The sequence below is a fragment of the Lineus longissimus genome, chromosome 5 (genome assembly GCF_910592395.1).
Source record: "Lineus longissimus chromosome 5, tnLinLong1.2, whole genome shotgun sequence".
Classification (NCBI taxonomy): Eukaryota; Metazoa; Nemertea; class Pilidiophora; order Heteronemertea; family Lineidae; genus Lineus; species Lineus longissimus.
The window spans coordinates 10687402-10706076 of NC_088312.1; the positions used below are offsets into that span (position 1 = coordinate 10687402).

At 39.9% G+C, this 18675-nt stretch overlaps 1 protein-coding gene across 1 annotated transcript; it reads right to left on the bottom strand.

Annotated features, from left to right (window-relative positions):
- Nucleotides 1–440: 440 nt before the first annotated feature.
- Nucleotides 441–18663, bottom strand: LOC135487614 (EF-hand calcium-binding domain-containing protein 6-like). Its single transcript, XM_064771571.1, has 26 exons — nt 18604–18663; nt 17519–17717; nt 16953–17200; nt 16337–16531; nt 15952–16088; nt 15667–15788; nt 15286–15398; nt 14916–15064; nt 14238–14472; nt 13671–13916; nt 13230–13390; nt 12808–12978; nt 12456–12627; nt 11842–12096; nt 9176–9408; nt 8544–8759; nt 7413–7646; nt 6861–7016; nt 6439–6631; nt 6024–6227; nt 5555–5782; nt 5196–5432; nt 4617–4697; nt 3930–4122; nt 3495–3685; nt 441–3068 (listed from the first exon to the last, which is right to left on the bottom strand). The coding sequence occupies exons 2-26, from the start codon at nt 17670–17672 to the stop codon at nt 2790–2792; spliced, it is 4803 nt and encodes a 1600-aa protein (XP_064627641.1). The 5' UTR covers nt 17673–17717; nt 18604–18663; the 3' UTR covers nt 441–2789.
- Nucleotides 18664–18675: the final 12 nt, after the last annotated feature.

Below are 18675 nucleotides of genomic sequence, written 5' to 3' on the forward strand. Positions count from 1 at the left end.
ATAGGACATCATCTATGAGAGGTGCCACGACAGTTTGAGGCATGTCTTTTAGCATCCAATATGAATGAAGAGGCGACTGATTGGCTTGGCCAATTTGGGATATAGGGCATCATCCATGTAGAGGTTAGTTTGATTGAGGGCGTCATCCAATATGGAGATATGAAAGGCCGGCTAAGCCAGTTTGGGATATAGGGCATTATCCAACATCTAGCGATAATAGGGTGACCAGACCAGCCCGTCATCCATGCGAGGTGAAAGTTTGATTGAGGCAGTTTGGGATAAAGGGCATCATCCAATACTACTTGTATGTATAGATGACCAGTTGTCTTTGCATCTCCTTTTAGTGTGGTGATAATTTGATAGCGGTAGTTTGGGATGTAAAGCATCACAGAGCAATTTGGATTAAGGCTGGATTAAACAAAGATAACTCATTGTTAAAACTAACCATTTACAATGTATTTAACATTAATGTACAACATTAGAAAAACACTACATAGAATCATGTACAAGAAAAATACTTTACAAAAGTTAGCTTTGTATAGCATGGTACAACAGCGAAAGAAAGTACCTTTAAGTTATGTTTTATCGCATAAATTACACAATATTTCCAGACAAACATCACCCAGAGCTTCAAGAACAGCTTGGTTTTTCCCAGGCAGATCCATGGGGGCAGGACTGACCAAATGAGGACATCGTATATGTACTAACTGAGTAAATGTTTGAAAGAAAAATCTATCTATCAAAATTGGTTTATACTTGGTTTAAAAGTTAGAATGCTAATATCACAAGTGCTCATCATTTGGCAATATTGGTGCATATATATATACATGTATATGATACAAGAGTACATTTGGCACTTATTTCATATTCTTCATTACAAATCAGTGTTCATTAAAATGTCACTAATTTGGACTAAACTTCATGATAAAAAAGCCATACAAATTTGCAGCTATCTTTATGTGGAGATGTCTATGATCAATTTTAAAGGGACACGTGTGTCACGACAATAAAGTGGCCTGGAATAGTTCATGTTACCACCACCAGGGATTCTTGAATCTCACCTAGTGTACTGGTACATATGATCAAAAAAAATATGTTGGTTGTTCTTATGACATCATTATTATTATAAAGGATTAACTAGTAGTATATTTGTGTAGAAATATAACATGTTTATACTTTTTATCCAATATATGCATAAATAAATGTACAGAGTATCAATAGGACATTAAATTACATTATATGCACATGTACAAATCAAATTTATCACAGTCAACTTTAACGAGAAAACTTTAAAAAACTTTGTATGAGGCCCGATTCCAAGGGCATTTTCCTGCCACTGTCATCCCAGTAGGTTAACTACAGGTATGCTCAATTCAAGAGCATGGTGACTAAATAATTACCCACAATTAAAGGGGGACTATAGGCAGGAGCAGAGGGGCTAATTTGGTCATCTTCAGGTGACTAATATACACAGTAAGGGCTCTAGGTCATGTCAGATTCAGCGCTCAATATATTCCTCGTACAAGCGCGAATCATTACGAGATGCGAGGGACCCCTATTGGCGACTTTGTGTAACTTTATCTTGCCTGCCTAGCTGCTACGTATATTGTCCCTTTAAGATAGTTACTAAGAAGTTGAAATATCATCGAAAGATTCCCATGCAAACCTCACCAGCAGGTGTCATTCAATTACGTCATACGTGCTGGAGCCACAGCAGGAAAATGTCCCAATGGATATGATGAGTCTCATTCAAAATGTAGACTTCTTAAAACCTGATTGAGTTAATTTTAGCATCCCCCAGGCCTGAGGGCTTCACACGTCATGACTTGTGATTAGAACATCTTTCAGACGAGCCCCACAATAAAACCCAGGGGCATACTGTGCTGCAAAAGATGCCCGCCACCAGCTAAAGGCCCAATAAAATTGTATAGAATTGAGTAAGAGAGAGTTGATAATACTATAACTTTCCATTACTCAGATACCAAATTCCGGTCATACTTTGTCAAACTTGAGTCAGGGATGAACATGAAAGCCAGTAACAGGGGATGTTCAGCATGTTTGGTGAGTCACTCGAAGCATGAATTTGGCTAGCTCTGGCTTTACGCGCATTGAGTGTTGAAAAGGTCATCAAGGTATGGCTTCTTCGAGAACATACAAAGAACTTTGCCAGAACCGGCTCCACCACAGCAAAAATAGGTCAACAGAAAAAAACGACCCCCCATGATCCCCCGTCACGAGGAGCATTTTTATGCCTGGTACCCTTCCTACAAAAATTACCATGTATGTGTCAGACATTGAGTTAGCAAATACTCTTTTAAAATTTCACAAAAACAATGTTCTGAAAGGTCATAAGTTGAGAAGAAGTAGTTCAGGGAGACAAACAGGGGATGTTTAGCAAGTTTGGTGAGTCACTCGAAGCATGAATTTGGCTAGCTCTGGCTTTTTATGCGCATTGAGTGTTGAAAAGGTCATCAAGGTATGGCTTCTTCGAGAACATACCAAGAACTTTGCCAGAACCTGCTCCACCACAGCAAAAATAGGTAAACAGAAAAAAACGACCCCCATGATCCCCCGTCACGAGGAGCAGTTTTACGCCTGGTACCCTTCATACAAAAATTACCATGTATGTGTTGACATTGAGTTAGCAAATACTCTTTAAAATTTCACAAAAACAATGTTGTGAAAGGTCATAAGTTGAGAAGAAGTAGTTCAGGGAGAAACTTCACAAATTTCTCTCTTAACGTCTGAATGAGTTCAAAGCACAGGACTATTGGAATAGGCCATTTATCCTAAACAGTAATGAAGGCCCTTATGAAATCATTATAATGGATTTTTCCTGTCATATCTGCATCATAAAATGTCAAAATATGGAAGAATTCACTCTCTGACAGGTTTATTTGGAATTCTTTGAGTATGCTACGGAATTCAAGCGGCGCTATAACGCCAGTTGCATTCTTGTCAATTTGACGGAATGAGCGACGCATTTTTTTCCAATTTTCCATGACACATTCTCGCATTCTTGTCATGATGTCATTTAGTTGAGGTCCCTTACTGGTCGTCGAGGTTCCCTGAAAAAAGAGAGAAATATCAGAAATTTGTCGCAGTGTTGTACAGTGACTCATCACAGACATCATTACCAATGTCAGGTGCACTGCCATATACACCTTTCCAGAAATGCAGCACTGAGTGTCCGAAATAGTGATGTCATAAGGGGAAACTAGGCCTTATGGTGGAGGGACAAAGGAGATAGTCATGGTTGACCAACACACTTGAATGCCTTTAATGACGGACAAGGGGGAAAAAGTTAGTTCCAATGCAAGACACCAATTTCGGGAAGCATGTATAGGGGATGGGTTAAGGGCCAGTTTAACTTTTAAAAAAACCCAGTCTTTGGGATAAAAATGTGCCAAACTGACTACTCAATGCATTCTGCCATTTTCATCATCGTGAAAGCAGAAAAGTATTCCAATAGTCGACCAAGAGAGCATACATACCCCCACTGAGGATGTTTGGCGCATTGGCAAGATTCTTCTCTCGACCAAGGTGTTTTCCCTGGTCTTCATGGTCAGTACAAAATGGCGAAGGAAGTCGCGGTAATTGACCATTCCCTTGTCCTTGACATCATATTTGATGGCTAACCTCTCAAGGTCGTCAAATGGCAAGGTCAGGTATCTGTCAATAACATCTGAAAAAGAGATTAGAAACTTCTACGACTTGTTTTTTATACCAGACCACACCGAATGCAAAATTAACTTAAACTGCAAGTGAAAAAGGCTTTTTAATAGGATGAGATCAGAAGTGGCCTAAACAAAATCTTTTATGAAATCTTTTTAGGTGACATCTGTGTCCCGCACTAGGCATGAAAAAATCTCACAATATTTGTGAGAAAAATTGTAACAAACAAGTCACGAATAGTAAACGTCTTTTACCTTTGAAATCATTCGGGTGTATCGTCCCTCGGTTGTCGCTATCGATCTGCCTAAACTGTCGCTGCATGTCTTTCCAGTTTTTATAGATTACGTCCTTGAGCATCTGCTCAGCCCTGGACGCATCAACAAGAGCTGGGGTGTTAGCTCTCCTCATAATCTTCATCGACTCGGGTTTACTGTAGTCGACCTCATACTGAAGGAATGAGTAAAAGGGTATTGTTATCTCTAATGTGTTTTGAGAGGCATTAGAAAAACGCCATCCCTAGTCTCTTAATTTTTTTACATGCAGAGAAGAAACGAAAAAGTAGTGGCAATATTATAGCAAAATGGTATGCATTTAATACGGCATAGTGTATCAACATTGTACTGCATTTCTATTTTTCCTGGACCACCAGTAATTACGAATGGCGTACCCCTTTAAATTGTAAAGGACGTATTAAGGGTAGACCATAGGTACCGCCATTTTGGCTAGACCTCCAAATCCTAAAGCAATTCGAACTCTTTCCAAATGAATTGAATGCTCATTTAAAACCCTGGAGGCCGTTCTCTGGAAAACAAAGAACAGACTCCCGCCCTTGGAATGACCATTCACTATGTTTTGAAGGAGTTCTAATAACTTTAGGATTTCAAGTTTTAGCCAAAATGGCGATACCTATGGTCAACCCTTAGTCTCAAAATAACAATCACCTGTTCTGTATAACTTGTTGACCTGCACAGAGGAGTGTTGGTCACCCTGATTACAGATTTTGACTTCAGATTCGTGGGAGACTGGAAGAAGAGTGTTAGGGAAAAGCTAGAATCGGTGCCAGAAAACGAGAACTTGTGCAAAAAGTTTGTTAAAAACACAGGGGTAGTTTTTTGCAATGGGGTATTTCTATGTTATGGGCAACACCTGGAGAAGTATTTCAACAGCATCATATCAGCAACATACAATTCATGATAACTGTATGACATTTAAAACCTTTTGTCTCTCTCCCTCAACTTCTGTACATCACTTAAACTTCCCTCACTTGGTCTTTGTATGAGGGCCTCATAAGTTTACATAGTTGTAGCAACACCATTGATACCTTATGACAGTGGATTGTCAATTGATTTTACATGTGCTGCCATCTGATCAAACAACTAGAAGTCACGACACTTGTGACATCGGTGCAACTTTTGACAAATTGATTATTTAGTTGTTTTAATTGTTTTTTATTTTGGCAAGGTTAGTCTCAAAGTTCTGGGAGTAAATAAATGAAAACTTCATGAAAGCTTTATAGATACCTTAGCAGTTGGTGGCCTAAAGATTGCTGGCGAAGGCCTCAGGTTTGGGTCAGCAGTAGGTGGAGGAAGCATGGGAGTCTGTGCCATTCGTGACATGATATCACGCTGCGTACATGAAGGTTGGGGTTGCGTGACTTGACACCAATCTCCTTCCTGGCCCGAATACTCCGACAAGAACCCTTTGTAATCCAAGTTGCCGAATTCGTTAACTGAAAGACTTGCCCAGAGTTTGTCCAGCTGGAAAAAAATTGTCACGGTGATTCATGGAGTAACATTTGGAAAACCGCTTTTATCATGCTCTACTTTTTGAACTGCTTCCGAGTCATTGATTTATGAAATTGAAAAGGCAATAGACTCACCTGGTCATCGGTAAGACGGAAAGCATTTTCGTTGACCACCCTCCTGAAATCCTCCTTGGAGATCACCCCGATCTTGGCATAATCTATCTCACTGAATGCTTTCGCAAACACGTAGACGCGGGCTGTCACGGCTTCTCGCAGGTTCTCTCGGACTTCATCAATTGGTATTGGAAGGGGGGTTCGAGCCCGTACTGCATTTTGGATGTGCTGGAGCCACTTCTCTGCATCCTGAAAGGTAAAGACAGTTTTACTTGGACATCGAATTGAATAATTTTTTTATATTTAATGTATTGAGTTTGGAGCGTTGGAGCCAACTTGCTCATTATTGGCTCTTTAGACAAGATTTATGCAATTTGTATTGCAGGAGGAAACCAGGCAAGCCAGAGGAAATATACATCATCGAAAAAAGTCTCCCTCTCTATCATATGAGTATACTCTGGGACTGACCAGGAATCGTGTAAAAACTTACTGCTTGAATTCTCTTGGTCTCTCCCAATGTGAATGAACTCAAGAACGCTTGATAGTCCACCATGTTGTCCCCTTCCACCTTGATCTTACTCATTAACCCTTTGAACTGTTCGTCTGTCATCTTGAAACAGAAGTTGTCTAATACTCGTCGGAATTCTGACGCCTTCACACGCCCAGTTTCTCCCTTGTCAAATGCAACGAACATCTGAAATCATGAACGAGAGAATTTCAAACCCATTAGTTCTGAAAATCATTGACAGAAACATGCATTTTTGTAAGGACTAGAGAAGGAAGCCATCTTAGTTCAGCCATAAATGCAGTAGCGCAGAGTTATGGCCCATTGTTTAATCAGTATTGCGCAGCTTAAACTCAGAACAGTATAGATTCATAATGTCCTAAAAATCATGTAAACGCACCTTTTGAATACTGTCCACATTGGCTGCAACCTTGTCTCGCAACCGAGTCTCGGCCTTCGTTGGTGTCCACGATGGATGTTGTTTGATGACAACATCGGGTCGTCGGTGACCGTATGCAGATTTTCTTCCCTCCTCAAATGCTTTGAGGAAGAGCTCGTAGCTCAGTCGACTTTTGTCTGTGGTTAATCCAACTCTGTAATATCAACAATACAATTCAGATGTGTTATTTTATGATCACAGAAGTCAAACAAAACGAATACAACGCTTGCTTTAGACTGTCAGTAGACGACGTCACTGGCCCCAATTCTTTTACCTGGTGTGACCAAGCAGCTGACCTGTTTTTCTCAAAATGATAGAAATGAGGGTTACCAATTCCTTGAGCACGCAGTCCCCTTCAATTACAATTCTATTTACGCACTTACCTATCTAATAATTCGAAGAACTGGTCGTCAGTCAGGAAGAAGTTGAGACTGACAAGAACATTCTGTATTTCGTTGACAGTCAGATATCCCTTTCTTCCTTTGTCATACCTCTTAAAGGCTGAATACAAGTCATCGTAGTAATCTCGGATTATGTCCCTAGAAAACCACAACAATTTTAGCTTTGGAAAAAGTCACCCCCTAAAGCGTTCTCTTATTGGATGTGAAAGGGACCATTGCAATGGCTGAGGTAAATCTGAAACCATGACTGCAACATCTAAGACACTGCTTCAAGAAGGCACTAGCTTGTACTTCTTTATTAGTCTTGTTTGAAAAAGAGCTATATTTTTACTTTGAACTGATTGATATACAGTAGAACCTCTCTATTAAGGACACCCTTGGGACTGACAAGTGCTGTCCTAAATAGAGAGGTTTCCTGATTAGAGAGGTCAAATTGAATGGAAACAACCAATTCGGGACTAAAACTAGTGTCCTTAATAGAGAGGTTGTCCTTAATAGAGAGGTGTCGGCTAAGAGAGGTTCCACTGGACTCACTTGAGTTTCTGATGGACGTCGTTGATATTGAGTACCGAGGTCATGTGCGCTTGGTTGACGGAGATCTGTTTGTGTTTATTGAGTTGTGACTCGTGGTGCTCGGCGAGACGCTGGTAACTCTTTTCGATGATATCCTTGCTCATGCCTTGTTCGTCGCCCGGGGCGAAACGCTCGCCTGTGAGCTTCTCTAAGAAGGCTTCGTGTGAGATGGCACCCTTTCCAGCAGGATCATACCTGGAAGATTTGAAGTACGATTCTAATGATTTGAAATAAACATAACGTGTTGTAATGAGGTCTTGAGTTTAAAGGGTAACTCGTGTCAAATTTCACCATATAATGTTTTAGCTGTTTTTGACAAATGACTACGTCACTTTCTCATAAATCAGTAAGGTTTTCGAATCGAAATGCACATTTTCTAGAAATTGATGGTTTAATCCTGCTCGGACGGCTCGCTTCGATGCCGTTTTCGTTGATGACGTCACAACATGACATTTTCGCGGTCGTGGTAGTTTACATTCGGCGATTTTATAATAAATCTAATCAAAAATGGAAAATTTGAGCTTTACATTTGTGATCAACAATTAAAAACGGACGTATTTCCGCAAAGTTGTAAATCACATCATAGTATCACTTTAAAAGGTGTCACACTTGTGTTCCAAACAACATAAGCTTCAGACCACCAAAACTGGTTCACTGTTATTGTGATTTAGGGCAAGTTAACTTAATTCGATTGCAACATGTCCTTTGAATGAGACATCAAACCAAGATTTCTTTTATGGGTTCTGTCATCAAGTGACCTTGATCAGGGAGTCAGGCAAGCAAAGAGACACCAACAGCGGGTATTTGGTGGCTTTCTCCTCACAGGCCAAAGACAGATCCCTGGGCAGAATCACTGCCAAACTACATAATGGCAAGCAAAAAATTTATGCTCTCAAGAGCCACCAATTTGACCAAAGAAGAATTAGAAGATCATTGATTGATATAGTGTAAGACTATACATTGACTGTATACATTGACTATACATTGACTGTATACATTGACTATACATTGACTATACATTGACTATACATTGACTGATATAGTGTAAGAATCAAAATGTTATCAAGACTGTAGAGGGTAGCTGAGACTCACATATGCCAAAGACGACTAAACTCCTCCTTTCCTATTGGTAGGATGAATCGGTGGAGAATGTCTCTCAGTTCCCGTCGTGTAATGATGCCATTACCGTCCTGGTCCATGGTACGGAAAGCTTTGGCGAGGTCGATCCACTGGCGGTGAGCTTTTATCGTCAGGGCGTTGTGCACTTCTTCTGCCAACATGTCGCGAGTTGGGAACGTTTCGTTAAACCTGGATTTAACAGAAAGAAATTTAAGTGAATTTCATTATAGGTTAGTCTTCAGCATGGTGATGCAAGCCATATACAGTGAAACCTCTCTTAGCGGACACCTCTCTATTAAGGACACCCTCTCTAGTTAATAAGAACACTAGTTTTGGTCCCGAATTGGTTGTTTCTATTCAATTTGACCTCTCTAATCAGGACACCTCTCTAATAAGGACAGCATATGTCAGTCCCTAGGGTGTCCTTAATAGAGAGGGTCTACTGTATGTTATTGTCTGTAATATGTTGTATATGAACCGACATTGATAATTCATTTCAGGCCAAAGAATTAGAGTAGTCGATTATTGAGAACTTAATATATAGTTTGTGCTGGTTCAAATTCAATTTTCAAAGATGGAAAATTTTCAGTAATAGACATACACACCTATGGTCTGAAATCCAATGATGTCCATCCGATGTGTCACGTATTTCAAACGTGTTCAAAAAGTCTGTATACGAAATCTTGGTCCGTCGTGTGACGCCAAAACGTCCGCATAAACGTTCAAACTCTTCATCTGTCATGATGTACATGAATGCATCCAGCATGCGACGGAAGTTCTCCTTTGTCAAACCACCGCTGTGATTGTCGTCAAATTTGTAAAAAGCACCTCGGAGATTCTGTTGAGAGAAGAAGGTGAATTTGATAGGCTTTTAACGGCAGAAGGAGCACTTACTCTACAGGGTGGAGCAGAATTATTTTCCCTCACACAATGGACACACAATAGAATTCTATTGGAAAATAATTCTGGGCCACCCTGTAAATTGTAGAGAACTATTTCCACAAATATTTATAGATTTTTGAAAATAATAACATTCAAAGCGTTTGCAATACACTAAAGCACTCTGTAATAGCACATACTGTAATATGAGAACATTAAGACAGCGTCTACAAGATCGATACAATTCAGGACTTGTTAAGACTGCAAGCAAGCGGTTTTATTGCTAATTTTGGGCAGCTTTAAGGGATTTTTGGGAGGGGTCAACTGCCTTTACAGTTAATAGGTATAATGATGCCTTTATATTTGATAGGAATAAGGACGGACGCAAACGTCGCTCACTATGGCAAGCCAAAGCGGAATTTATTCAAGACTTTAGAATTACCATTCAAGAAGTTAAATATAAGTTCAAGAAGGAAATATATGTTCAAGACTAAAATATGTTCAACCTTGAATCAAATGTTTTCAACCTTGAATAAAATATGTTCAACCTTGAATAAAATATCTTCAACCTTGAATAAAATATGTCCAACCTTGAACAAAATATATTCAACCTTGAACAAAATATATTCAAGACTCACGTGACCATATTCAAGACGCACGTGACTACAAAATTGATGACGTAGAGCGTAGAATCTGTGGTACTTCTGATGCGTTCTGTTTCACGACATGATTGATTGCCTGTATAGCCTAAACACTCAAACATGTCAAAAGACAACGAGAATCCGATACAGTGGTGTCGGCCTTAAGAATGAAAGGTGAGAGGCATTGCGCATTTTGAACCTATAATTTGCCTGATATGTCTGTGAAACATGTATCGACTCTGACATTCACTCGGCATCCATGTCATGATGTGTAGGATTACAGTACATGTCAGGTGTAGGCGGCTAGGTACGTGTACAACCATGTGTCAAAACCTCGTGCGAACAATTCGAGCTCCGAAACGCAACACAAGTACCATGGGTTCGGGAAAGTCCGGACGCGGGTTCGGGAAAGTCCGTAAAGCATCAAAACATGAGCAACTACGTCATCAATTTTGTGGTCACGTGCGTCTTGAATATGGTCACGTGAGTCTTGAATATATTTTGTTCAAGGTTGAATATATTTTGTTCAAGGTTGGACATATTTTATTCAAGGTTGAACATATTTTATTCAAGGTTGAACATATTTTATTCAAGGTTGAACATATTTTATTCAAGGTTGAACATATCTTATTCAAGGTTGAAAACATTTGATTCAAGGTTGAACATATCTTATTCAAGGTTGAAAACATTTGATTCAAGGTTGAACATATTTTAGTCTTGAACATATATTTCCTTCTTGAACTTATATTTAACTTCTTGAATGGTAATTCTAAAGTCTTGAATAAATTCCGCTTTGGCTTGCCATAGCTCACATCTTATCTGCATTTACGAGCAATTAGAAATGCAAATTAAATATCACTAAACTATATAATGAATAAATAAATAAACGATTTGTGAACCAACAGAAAATTGTAGCTAACAGCAACATATAATTAGGGAGATTTGGGTTTAATTGAATGATAATCAAAAAAATCATTTATTGGCCAATTGAAAACTACATTTTGCAGCAACATGTACAAGCTGAACACAGTTTTGATAACAGAAACATGCAATAAGCAAGGACAAACATTGATGTGGGCATGAACGTAAAGGAACACAGCGCATGCGTGATTGCGCATGCGTGATTGAGCATGCGTGATTGCCTTACTACGTTTGCTGCGGGAGTGCGCCTGTCTGACCAAGCACTAAAAGGTCTCATAGCTGGTGTCTGGAAAAGGAGGGGTTAGTTGACAATTATTAGTCATTGGTAACGAAAATTCCTAAAAGCCTGGCAAGGGGTTACTTGCTAATACTTTCAAAAGCTTAAACATAATCCAAATCATATCATAATAAAGGTTCCTTTTCGTCTGCAAGAATGTAATGGGCTCAAAAGTTGGAAAAAAATTAAGACCATTGGAAAAACTGCACATTGGGACCTACCAGGTACTAAAGCTTTTCAGTGGATCTAGCATAAGTAACAGGCTGCAGGAAGGGTTATTTTGCTAGGCCTAGTTCATTCCAACATGATGACAATATTTGTCCATTTATCACAACTCACATCACCAATGTGTGGCAAAAGGGACAGCAAGAACTATGACTTTACAGAACCATAGGGCGAAGAGGTGTTAATCGCGATGAGTTGGAGCTCCCGCACATTTATTATCCATTACTTGAAGGTATAGGCCTGTTGCCTGACCAACTGCACTCAGTTCAAGTTAAAAAGTTAGTAATATAAGGTCCTTATACAATGTGAACAAAGAATTAGTACTTACTGAAAAGTTCTCAACCACCTTCTTTCTAAGACTTAACTCAACCTCTTCTGCCGTCATACCCCATTGGTCACCACGAATTGGATTCACATGATGGTTGTCCCGACGCAGGAACTCTTGACCAGGTCCCTGTGGACGCGGGTCGCTAAAACTGTTGATGAAGTTCGTGTAGTTCATGAAGCCCTTTTGGAATCCTAGGTAACTGCAGAGCTCTGCGTAATGTTCATCGGAGAAGTGTAGGCCGTAGGTTTCCAAGATCTGAAAGAAGGATGGTGGTTCATGTACGGTAGCCAGGCAATCTCATCGACTCGTCGGTCCACAGCATGTATACATTTAGCGCTTGCCCCATCAGATGGAATCTAATGTCTCTCATAGGGCAAAGGACTAGGCAACTGAAGTAAAGTGCCTCGTGTAAGGTCACAAGTAAGGCCAGGGACTGGTTTCAAACCCTTGATGTTTGGATCACGAATTCGGCACCTTACCACACTAAATCACACTGTCTATCGTCAAGTCTGTTCAAATTTTTGTGCAAGAGCAGTTTTTTGTGTTATGTCACACATGATTATAGTCGTTATTTTGATACCAATGGTCTGCACATTTAGCAAATTTGCACGAACCTTTTTGAAGTCAACTTTTGATATTTTTCCTCTTCGTCTCCTGTCGTAGGAGACAAACGCATCCCTTATCGTGTTACTGTGCTGTGCCATGCGGTCTTTTAGGCGGGCTACGATTTCTGGCGGCGACATGCCACTGGAACGCTCAGCAGTGCACTGATAGTTTGAGTTCAACCTACAATTATAACGTAGAAGTAAAGTCAGAATTCATTGACGTTTTTTGTGTCTTCATTTCACTTGAACACACACATTTGAAGACAGACACTTTTAACTTTAAAGCCATTACCAAGGTCTTCTTGCTGAATGAACCATTCGGTTTCGTCAACATATATTCACACCAAAATTGTAGTCTCACCTAGCATAGAGATCGTCCATCCTCTTGAGCTCTGCTGCATCACTGGATTCAGCGATCTGGTTACTGAGGCCGACCACATCCCCAGGCATAACGTCCACGCCAAGTTTGATCAGGAAGTCGGCATAATTCATCTTTCCATCTTCACGCTTTTCCTGACATCTGGAGACAAGGCTAAAAGAAAATTTTGCAAAGAAAATTTCAATCAAATAAATCATGCACTTTTGCTATCGTTTTGAGATGGGTGAATCTTTATACGAACTTGGATACCATGATCACTGAATGAGGAGGAAACAGTGTTTTTCTTTGACTCACATCCAAGCAAATGAAGATTTTGCAGTCATGTCTCAAATTGAAAAGCTTCTAGACTGTGCACAGTGTGAACAGTTTTAGGATGTAAACTTATATGGTCAAGTGACACTTACAAATCAAAATGTTCTTGGGTAGTGGGCAGGCAGTGCTTATCAAGAATTTTCTTGAGTTCTAGTGGATAGATGAGGCCTTCATCTCTGTCATCGCATGCGAGTATTGCGTCTGCTATGTCCTTCCAATGGTAAACAATCTTCTCGCGCAGTATTTCCTCAACCTGGAGAGTAGGAAAATCTATGTAAGAAATTTTGCTAAAAAGTAATAATCTAGAGAATTTACACTGCCTTCGAGGCTGTCCCATATCATCAAATATTCACTGTCTCAAGCTTTCCTTTTCAAGTAGGCCTCTGACATTGTCTGAGGCCATTCCCTTCATAATGACCTATTGCCTCTGCAAAAAGCACTAAAGTTAGATACACTAAAGGCCTAGCTTCACAACGACAAGATTAATAGGTTTTTACTACAGTGTGGGCCATGCAAGAAGCAAATGAACTTACTGTTTCCCATGCCAGGATGGCCGGTTTCTGCTTGTCGTTATAACGATGGACCGAGTTCAACCACTTATGACCCTCCTTCATGTCATCACGTGCCTCAAATAGGTGTAGGAATTTATGATACGATATGCTGTTCCCCTCGGGGCTAAGTGCGTTGATGAGTTCCTTGAATTGTGCATCTGAGATGTCAAACTTGAACGTATTCAGAACTTTTCTCAGTTCCGACTTGGTGATCTTACCATCCCGCCTCTGAAAATGATAGAATCATGATCATTTCAGTGCCCGTTTTAGGCCAGATTTTATTGAGAGTACTCTTTGATCTTAGCTGGACATTCTCACTGGAATTAAAAGCTTTATACATCACACCGCTAGCTAAAACTAAAGACTTGAGTCTTTATTAATTCTTCCCAGAACAAATTTTAGTTGTGAAAACAATACCGGAACACAATCAATCAATCCACCTGTCAATTAGTCAACCAATCAGCCTGTCAGTCCTTAGCCAAAATTATCTGGGTTTTAAAGAATCTTCACCCAACTTGCCATCCATGGTATCCCAACTGAAGCCCTCACCTTATCAATCTGAAGGAAAGCTTGCTTGAATGAACTAAAGTGATCTGTGACTTTAGCATGGAGCAATCTCAATATTTCCTCCAATGTTTTGCTTTCCTCTGCCCCACGAATTGGGAAGAACTTGTGGTTGTCGTCCCTAATTGGTAACGTCTGCCCGTTGCCAGCAGCCATTGGGTTCTGGAACTTCTCGAGGAATGCCTCCCAGGAGATTTTACCCGATGCCTTGAAACCGAGCCTGTAGGAAGATTGAAGAATGTTACATGCTTCAATGAAGCATACTGTAAAGATGTTGCCATGACAAATTTCATGATCATGAACAATTTGCTTTCGAGAGGTAATGAAACCCAGCCTGTAGGAAGATTGAAGAATGTTTTCAATGAAGCATACTGTAAAGATGTTGCCATGACAAATTTCATGATCATGAACAATTTGCTTTCGAGAGGTCATCAGAAAACAGCCATGTGCTTTGTTTTGTGAGACTTAGACCATTCTTTGAGTTTGTGATGTCAATGCCCATCAATTATCCAGGTTGTCATTGCTTAAAGTATGATACACTGAAGTTAAGCCACAGGCATCATCATAAACCAAAGTCCAACAGAAATAATTTTCTTTTTGAAATAACCTTCTCTACTTGTTGCATCAACTTCCAAACTGGCACAGCAGGTAGAAATCACTTACTTTTCCATGAGTTGTCCAAATAACTGGTCCGACATTGGTATGGTGAAATTATGAAGCACAGATTTGAGATCCTCCAGGGAGATAAGACCAGACTGATTGGCATCAAAGGCTAGAAAGGCTCTTTTCAGGTTGACATAATTTGTTCGCATCTGGAAGGAATGGATAGAAGATAATATAACTTGTTTTAAACTTTCACTCCTGGGTCACACTTTTTAGAACACTTTTGTTTGCCCTCCAGGTTCAGGTCGAAATGTTTCAAGAATTTAGATACTTTGAAGGAAGATAGAGATGGAGTAGAGCTGGCTTCATTTGGTATACGATGCACATGGAGAGACTGAAATGAACTAGAGAAAGCATTGCAATAGCATACCCTTTTTCTCAATTCCCTTTCCAATTGGTAGAAGTTCATATTTTCATCTTTACTGAGGTCAACCGTCATCTTCTTCAACTTAGCCTTTTCTGCTTTCTGTTCCCAAACAAGAGCTAAAGAGAAAGCAATCAAGATCTTTAAGTAACTTGAAATCAATTTAGGTAAGGACAAAATGTTTGTTTGGGGCTGGAAGCGACAGGAAAGCATCTTTTTGGCTTATTCTATCCATGCTAAGAAAAGGCTGGATTGCAGTGCACAAGGATGTTAACCAGCTCTGATACTGATAAATAGTAAAAGGGGTCGAACTGGGTTGAATAAAATGAGCTGCGTGACTAGGCCATATCAAATCATGCAAAGCATATTTCAAGACAAAATTTTTACCTCCTCTTGCTCCCTCTGGAATTGTAGCATTCATCCTGTGGTCAACAGAAACGCCCAACTTTGTCAGGAAATCCTTGTAGTTGAGAATCCCGGTGTGATGGAAGTCATATCTCTGCCATAATCTGAAAAATTATCAAAAAATTCATGCAGATGCCATGCCACATCGGAGTGCCGACGGAAGTTACGATAAGGCCGACTGTTACATATAAGTTAATTTCTCATGTCCTTATTCTCGCCACCTTGATTTAATAAGATCTATAATTTCTATCTCCTTACTATACGTACTTGTCAAATTGTGGGTCAGTGAGTTTGAAGCAGTAATTTTCTAGGACCTTCCTTAGTTCATGTCTCTGGATGTTACCGTCTCGATTGTAGTCAAAGAGACGCAGAGCCTTGGCAATATTCTTCATATTCTTACTGATCTGAAAAATTGGTCATAAAATAGCTTGTAAATGATTTGGCTCGCTATACATGCACATAATCTATGGATCAGACAGCAGGCACTGTAGAGTTAAAAAATGATTAATATTTTAAGAAGAAAATGCAGGTATTGCGCTGAATAATTTGTGGCATGAATTCAAAATCGTCCACTTGGCAAAATTTGAAATGAAATAGTCCACATGGCAAAATTTGAAATAGTAAATACCTGATAGGCAACACATGAACCTACCTTATCCCTCAGCATCTTCTCAATCATGTCCACGTTGAGTTCCTGTAACTTCGATGGAGACCCATTCTGTTGGCCGCCATTGGCATAGCGATGACTGCCGCTCACCCATGATTTGTCAGCCTTTTTCGTAATCTGCCCATAGAACTTATCCATGAATTCTACGTAGCGGACAGTGCCATTTGGGTTAGTGGCAACCTGAAATTGAATGGAAAATTGTCTTTCTTTAGCTACAGAGATCAGTAATCATTCAACCTAGTAGGAAAATTTCCTTTAGACGAGTTTCCTACTTGGCTTTGAGCCCAGATTGAATGGTCGTATGGGAACAACTTAGTTGGTGAGGATGAATTACTTAGTCCAACAGCGATCCTACATGTATGTTAAAGGCAAACTCTCAAGACATAGACCAGTATTGGATAGTTCTTGGGATGAATATAATCAACTACTATCAAATTGTGCAAGAGAGAAGCATTATTATTGTATTGAGATATTCTGGACTCTATAATATTGTGTAGGTCAATATGTCCCTCAGACACCATGTTTTGAAATGGACATGTCATCACGAGCGTCAGCGATACGCACCAACAGCAATAACACTGAAGACGAAGAAATATCTCACCTTGGCAAGGACTGCAGCAAACTGATCAGATGTCATGGGCAGACAGAAGAGCTCCAGGACCCGCCTGAACTCACCCTTGGTGACGCTCAGTGTTAGATCGGTGTCGTAATTCTGGAAGGCCTGATGGATATCTCGGTACTTTTGGCGTATTTTCTCTCTCAACACTGCCTCAAGGTCGATGATGGTGAGTTGAGCATTGGGGACAAGGTTGTGTGCTGACTGAGGTTTGTTGTTGCCATTGCTCAAGACTGCAGAATAGAAGCAAATTAGGAAATACTATATTAAACCCTTGTGCCGTGTGCCCATTTTAGTTGTGTCTTACTTGCTACTTTATTAATGTATCTTTCTTTTCAAATGACATTTCAAAAATAGGGAAACTATTTCACGTTTTTTCACGATATACAAATACTCTCAGTCTTATCCAGAAATATTGTACATCAATATACATGGATATGAAAATGAATAGGGCCTACAATTATGGTGAGGACAGAACAGATGTATATAAAAGTCAATTAAAAGTTAAAAAAATAATCAATAGATCTGTGAATTTCTGTAGGCCTACTTACAATTTGGCGACGACTTTGAGAGTGGATCTGCAGACATAACAAGGTTGGACCTGCCTGTCTGAGGAAATGGCGTAGTAATCCTGCTACTGGTATTGGACCTGACCAGAGACATGGACTGAGTCTGTGGCCGTAATCCTGGCATTACAGTTGCCATGGTGATTTACTGGATACTGCCTTTCCAGTTCATCAATTTGGAAATCTGAAAAGAGAATTGTTACTTCAAAGCTGTGTCAGAAGCCTAATAACTATACCATTACCAAGGCTTACTTACTGAACTAGCCAATGGGGATTTATAATGCAAATCCAATTTAAGCCTTTAGAAATAGTTACACTTAGTAGCCTAATATTTTTTCTTGCTGATATTTATCCAAAACTCTTGGATGTGTTTATTGACATAACATGCACACTTATGTATATTTGTCTAATAGACTAAGAGTTTCCCCCCCCCCCGGCCACCCGAAAAAGCCAAAAGATGGAAATTTTATGATTTTATTGACTATAAAAAAATTTACCTGAATTAGGCTGGGCCTATCAATTTTATCACTGTTGTCCCCCCTTCCCCCCCCCCCCCCCCCCCCGAGGACACTCTGGGTGCTAGAAAAATGGGACTGGCCCAGATAAGAGTCTGCACTTTATGTGATAAAGGTGTTCGTTAGCATCCAAGCTATGTACCTGTTGTTAACTGACTACATGTCACGTCAGTGCAACGTCATATCACTGTGACTGTCACAGGTGTCAGACAGTGTCATTGACAGAGCTTTGCTGCCAGAGTCAACGACACAGGGTCCCAGCTCAGCCTCATAGCTGGACCTACTAGCTGGGCCATGCCGATTCAACGACTGTAACCCCTCCCCACCACATCAACATGAACGTTGCTACTAACACATCCCAATAAAATGTACACAAGTATGTGTACATTTGTACACTATACACTTTATACATTGTTTACCGTTAGTTGATCATCAAAGAAATGACGATCGATAAAATAAACCACGAAAAGGTGACTCTGAAATAGACATAAGTATGCAACACCATAGTATACATAAACAGCAAGTAAGATGACAGTCCAAATACCGAGCATTTACCTTTTTCATAAATTTTATGAAGGTAAAAGGCAGGTTGCTATGCACGCGGGCACCTGTTACTATGGCCAGGAA

Bases quoted from the DNA above. Each gene is read 5' to 3' on its own strand.
- LOC135487614 (XM_064771571.1), bottom strand. From the start codon at position 17,672: ATGGCAACTGTAATGCCAGGATTACGGCCACAGACTCAGTCCATGTCT. The intron at 12,097-12,455 runs GTTCGTGCAAAT...TCCTTCTTTCAG, and splicing joins CAAAAGTTGACTTCAAAAAG to ATCTTGGAAACCTACGGCCT. The intron at 5,783-6,023 runs GTAAGTTTTTAC...TTTACCTTTCAG, and splicing joins AGACCAAGAGAATTCAAGCA to GATGCAGAGAAGTGGCTCCA.